At 45.1% G+C, this 6,000-nt stretch overlaps 1 protein-coding gene across 1 annotated transcript; it reads left to right on the forward strand.

Annotated features, from left to right (window-relative positions):
• The first annotated feature begins 172 nt into the window (after positions 1 to 172).
• LOC114844395 (phosphoglucomutase-1-like) lies at positions 173 to 4,918 on the forward strand. The gene is made up of 11 exons (XM_029131749.3): positions 173 to 472; positions 1,148 to 1,310; positions 1,546 to 1,692; positions 1,849 to 1,974; positions 2,753 to 2,943; positions 3,024 to 3,178; positions 3,385 to 3,500; positions 3,572 to 3,707; positions 4,008 to 4,191; positions 4,327 to 4,455; positions 4,630 to 4,918. Exons 1-11 carry the CDS (start codon positions 215 to 217, stop codon positions 4,717 to 4,719), a joined length of 1,695 nt encoding a protein of 564 aa, XP_028987582.1. The 5' UTR covers positions 173 to 214; the 3' UTR covers positions 4,720 to 4,918.
• The last annotated feature ends 1,082 nt before the right edge of the window (positions 4,919 to 6,000 follow it).

Raw genomic sequence — 6,000 nt, forward strand, 5'->3', positions numbered from 1 at the left:
GTTTCTCCACCTGCCACTGCATTCACATTGGTCTAAAGGTTATTCTGGGCTCCAGAAGCACCACTGTAACCCTGCTAAATAATAGGAGGAGTCAAGATTTTACCCTCCCATTCTGTCCCTCTGTGCCGTTCCCCATTGCCCCCCACTCCTGACAGGGGACTTCCCTCCAAACAGCAGGTTCCCTGGCCTTACGTTGGATCCTCGCTTCCAAACAATGGACAACAGTCCTCTGCAGGTGTTGACTGTTCCTACAGCCCCCTACCCTGACCAGAGGCCCGGCACCAGCGGCCTCAGGAAGAAGGTCTTTGTTTTCCAGTCCAGGAGGAACTACCTGCACAACTTCATCCAGAGTATCTTCTCCTCCATCGACCTTCGCGACCGCCAGGGTTCGACAGTAGTGGTGGGGGGAGACGGACGCTTCTTTAATCGGACTGCGATTGAGGTCATTGTGCAGATGGCAGCTGCCAACGGGGTCAGTGACACCGTGTGTGTGTGTGTGTGTGTGTGTGTGTGTGTGTGTGTGTGTGTGTGTGTGTGTGTGTGTGTGTGTGGGTGGGTACAGCACACGGCCATGTCACCGTGTGCAGATCACAGCATGTATGTCAGTGTCACCTGCTTTTCCCACCTCATGATTATCTCCTAGCCGTCTCTAGCTGCAGCAGGTTTTGTATCTAGAAAGTGACAAATAAAATAAATATGTGCATCACTGTTTGTGCTCAAGTCTAGCTTTTGCATCTATATTGATTAGATTCCTCCAGTTTTGCAGATAGCTCCAACTCCTGCTCCAGGTTCTATGAACCGTTGAGCGACAACAGCAGAACAATGTAACCCCCCGACAGATTAAATGATTATATGGACCACGGCTCCTAAACCAGCTGCTCTAACTGCCTTCTTCAAATAGAAGCATGAAGTCTGTGCGGTTTTCAGCGAGGATCACCCAGCTTTAGATTAAGCTTGGCCCCTGGACAGTTGATATACCTGGAACCATTTCAAATAAACGCGACAGCGCCTGCTTCCGTTGCTGCTCTCGCTTTGTGAAATTCTAGTCCTAGTTATGGTAATAATTTCACAGTGAACAGTTATAGAAAACCTTCCCTCCCTCACTATATTGGGAAACAGCCTCACAAACGCTGTGACATTTCCTTAGGTGGGTCGGCTGATTGTGGGTCACCACGGGATCATGTCCACGCCGGCCATCTCCTGTGTGATCAGGAAGTACAAAGCCATCTGTGGGATCATCCTCACCGCCAGCCATAACCCTGGTGGAGCCAATGGAGACTTTGGTATCAAGTTCAACACTGCTAATGGAGGTATGCAGGAACAAGCGAGACGTTTAACGGTGACTGATACAGGGCGCATGTGTATTACTGCTGTAATATGGAGCATCTGTGACTGTGTGAGACAATAATCTGGGGCAAAGTTCAAGCACGGCTGAACAATCGGCACCGTTTTGACAATAAACACCCCTCATCGCCGTTGTTGTGTGTCAGCCGCGCAATTGTGATTCTCCGGCACAACATCAAGCTGTTTTTCCGCTTCCCTCAGGACCGGCCCAGGAGGACGTCACGAACAGGATTTTTCAGATCAGCAGAACCATCGAGGAGTTCGCGATCTGCCCCAGACTCCGAGTGGATCTGACCACGCTGGGAAAGCAGTCGTTTGACCTGGAGAACAAGTTCAAGCCCTTCAAAGGTGAAGCATGGTCACGATGAGCCACACAAAACATGACTGTGGTTGGGTTTTACAGGAGTGAAAACTTCCATTGTTACATCCATAAAACACATGCCATAAAATGCCAAACCTGGGTTGTTTGTTTGAAATGTAACATCTGGTAACATCTGTGCACAGTGGACGTTGTGGACTCTGTGGAGTCGTACGCTAACCTGCTGAGGAACGTCTTCGACTTTGCTGCTCTGAAGGAGCTTCTGTCCGGACAGAACCACATCCGGATACGATTGGATGCCATGCACGGAGGTGAGGGACCGACACAACAGTCAGGACAAGAGGCCACTCATGTTTAGTTACTTTCATTTAATTTTCTTTATTAACACTTTGTTAGCGTATTGTTTTAGATTGATTTCATTGAAATCAGACTGGGCCAGGTAACATTAGGGCAGAGAGCCTACTGTTTCTGCATTCTTCTCTGACCCAAGCTCAGTGTAGTGGGTCCTTCAAACCGAATCACACAGCATGTTATCAGGGTAAATAAAATGTCCATGATGCCCAGTCCTCATCTGTTTACACAAGGTCAGATGTGAAGGACGAGTCAAGACAGTGAGTAAACAATAATCTGTTTGATCGCTCAGGTCTCCAAAACATCCAACTGTCTGCGTGTTTCCACTGATGCGAGTGTTACTGACAGCATCTAGACACAGACGCTTCGCCGTGTTTATACCAGCAGCGCCGCTACGCGGAGTCGCCGGGGTCACGGCGTGTCGCACCCTGCACAGAGCTCCTCTGGGCTGCGTGTGGAGGCGGCACGCTTCAAGAGGCCTCATGACTCCAGAGCAATCCATTATGATTAAGTTGCTAAAGCTATTTCAAGCGTCCCCAAACACTGAAACTGAAACTAATAGCTGCCCTTACACGCACACACACACACACACACACACACACACACACACACACACACACACACACACACACACACACACACACACACACACACACACACACACACACCTTTTCCGCTCCAGACCTCAGCTGGCTGTCCTTAAATTAGTCCTCTCTCCTCCTTGTCTCTGCTCCCCAGTGATGGGACCGTATGTGAGGCGAATACTGTGTGAGGAGTTGGGCTGTCCGGCCAATTCTGCCATTAACTGTGTGCCACTAGAGGACTTTGGGGGCCAACACCCGGATCCTAACCTCACCTATGCTGCAGACCTTGTAGACAGCATGAGAGATGGAGAGTATGATTTAGGGGCGGCTTTCGATGCCGATGGGGTGCGTGGAGCCATTAACGCATTTAATGAAATTGATTTAAAGACCTGAGCTTCTAACCTGTGTGTCCGACTGCCTTCTAGGAACGGAACATGATCCTCGGTAAACACGGTTTCTTCGTGACCCCCTCTGACTCTCTGGCTGTGATTGCTGACAACATCTTCTGCATCCCGTACTTCCAGCACACAGGGGTGACCGGCTTCGCCCGCAGCATGCCCACGAGCGCGGCTCTGGACAGGTAAACGCTGGCCTGTGCTTCACAAACCACCGTCAAATCCAACTCATTTGTTGTTTCACATGAAAAGAAAAACCACCAGTTCTGTAAGAATCAGAGCATGTGTTACAAATACTTATATTATACTATTTTAGTGTGTCAATCTGCTTCTATTATAAAGATGCCCTGTGCTTTCTACAGTAGTATATACATGTTGTATTTCCCTTTAGAGTAGCCAAGGCAACAAAAATAGAGCTATATGAGACTCCCACCGGGTGGAAGTACTTTGGAAACCTGATGGATGCAGGACGTCTGTCTTTGTGTGGAGAGGAAAGCTTCGGCACAGGTGCTGAATCATTTAATTCTCATTGCGATATATTACATTATATGTGAATGTAGTTCCATATCGTCTTTCAGGTGGAGACCACATTCGGGAGAAGGACGGCCTGTGGGCCGTGCTGGCCTGGCTCTCCATCCTGGCCACTAGAAAGCAGAGCGTGGAGGATGTTCTTAGGGGCCATTGGCTTAAATATGGAAGAAACTACTTCACCAGGTGGGGGGTTAGAAAAAACTATGTTTGTGGTCGTCAGTATTGTGATTGTATAGCTAATGAAACAATAGCCTGTAAAATATACTGTAGATAATCACGTGTTTATGGAGCAGATTATAGAACATGACTGACGTCTACTGGCCAATGCTTGGTATTACACATTAGTTAATGCTTTGTTAATTATTTTAAGTGCTTTATGACCTAAATATTATCAGTGTGAAGCTAATGATATTGACTTTCCTTCAGCTGATTTAAGAACATTTGTTGTTGTTGAATGATTATATCTGTTGTTGTTCTGTCCAGATATGACTATGAGAATGTAGACATAGATGCAGCTTGTGAGATGATGGAGGACTTGGAGATTATGATTTCTGACAAGTCATTTGCAAAGCAGAGATTTGCTGTGGAAGACAAAATCTACCAAGTGGAAAAGGCAGACAGCTTTGAATACACAGACCCAGTGGATCTCACAATCTCCAGGAACCAGGTACACAGCAAGCTGAAAGTCTGCAATGATAGAGCTGTTATGTGGACAGATATGGGAAGTGCCCAGGAGTCACTAGCATCAGTACCAAAGGCCAAAAGCGCCTCATGTTCCCCCGCTTCGCTCTTTTCACTGCAGGGTCTGCGGATAATCTTCTCTGACGGCTCTCGAGTCATTTTCAGACTCAGTGGGACGGGGAGTGAAGGGGCCACAGTTCGAATCTACATCGACAGCTACGAGAGGGAACATGTTTTCGAAGACACACAGGTAGAGATGAAAAAGATTTTTTATAAGTACTTGACAACAGAAATAATAGCAGAAAATCAAAATAATTATTTCTGCAGTATAGACTTGATTATGGTATTGATGAAGAAATACACCAGTGTTACGTGGCAGCCAATACGTGGGTACAGGTCACCATACTGTCTGTGTTTGGAACAGGTGATGCTGGCACCGCTGGCAACCATCGCTTTGAAGATTTCCCAGCTCCATCACAGAACAGGTCGCAAGGGCCCCTCAGTCATCACATGACTCATCTGCAATACTTCTCCATCGCTACATCGCTGTAGCAGTGTCCTTTTGTTTCATATTACAATTCTGTCTTGTTTTTGTATTAACTGAACTAACTACTGTATATTTTAAACTGCAACAGCTTAACATGCATTTGAATTGAGGCTCTATATTGGGTGACCTTTTCTGTAAAACAATAAAAAGCTTCTTTTCTCGGTTATTTGTGGTGTCAGTTCTTGCTTTTAGTGATGATCTATGATCATTTTCATAATCTGCGGTTTTACCAGTGAGACAGTGGCAAAAAGCAGCAAGGTTTCAACCTAATCAGCACTTGTGATAAAAACAACTAATCACGGTCTAATGTCCTGTTATGCACAGCATGTGGCTTAAACAGAGCAATTTACTTCCTCTGTGTAACACAGTGACTTTCGATTTTGCTGATTTTATATAATGTACAGCAGAAGAAAAGAAAAGGTCACACAGCAGCATAAGGTGTTTCCTGCCATGAGGCTTCAGCTTATTTTTGCAACATACCTCGTTCTTTATTCGGGGAAATTAAAATTTATCAGACAGATAATCACCTGGAATCAAATTAGATTGTGGGGGTACGGGAAGATTAATGACAACATGGCAGAGGCAAAAGACAAGATATTTCTTTATTAGCACTTTCCTGAAAGTAAAGAACATCAATGCACAAATTAACCATATCTTAATATTTACAGTATATTTCACATAGAAAATAGTTCATAAAAGACAATTTGAATTTAACTCTCTAATCTCTAACACTAATCTTCAACACCAAGATGATGAGTAGTGTAAAAGATAATACTTTGAAAGAAGCTTATCCAGACATAACTTCCATCTGGATAGCAGCAGTAGAAGCAGCAGCAGCGGTGCACTGGCATCTGGGCCAGCTCTGTGATCGCTTATGCCTTTTGAAGTACTGGACTATTCTCTTGGTTTGATCCCCACATTATGCTGGATCTGCACACCAGTGAGGTGAAGACACACTGATTTTAAGTGGGCACTGTGTTGTTATATTTAGTCATTTTTCCTCAACTGCTGTCATGAATATAATCATTACTGGATGGATCATCATCAAAACATGACTTAATTATTCATGTATGTAAATACGATATTATTGGCAAATATTCCTTTTGTAACTTAACTGCATTGTCGGTCTCATGAATCGTGAATTTGGTGTAAGTCTAGTGAGAATGAATTAATTATGAGATATCTACTGTACAAAGATCAGGTCACAGATGAGCCTGTTGTCGTCTCAAAGAGCCACTGTCGCTTTAA

The sequence above is a fragment of the Betta splendens genome, chromosome 17, assembly GCF_900634795.4.
Source record: "Betta splendens chromosome 17, fBetSpl5.4, whole genome shotgun sequence".
Taxonomy (NCBI): domain Eukaryota; kingdom Metazoa; phylum Chordata; class Actinopteri; order Anabantiformes; family Osphronemidae; genus Betta; species Betta splendens.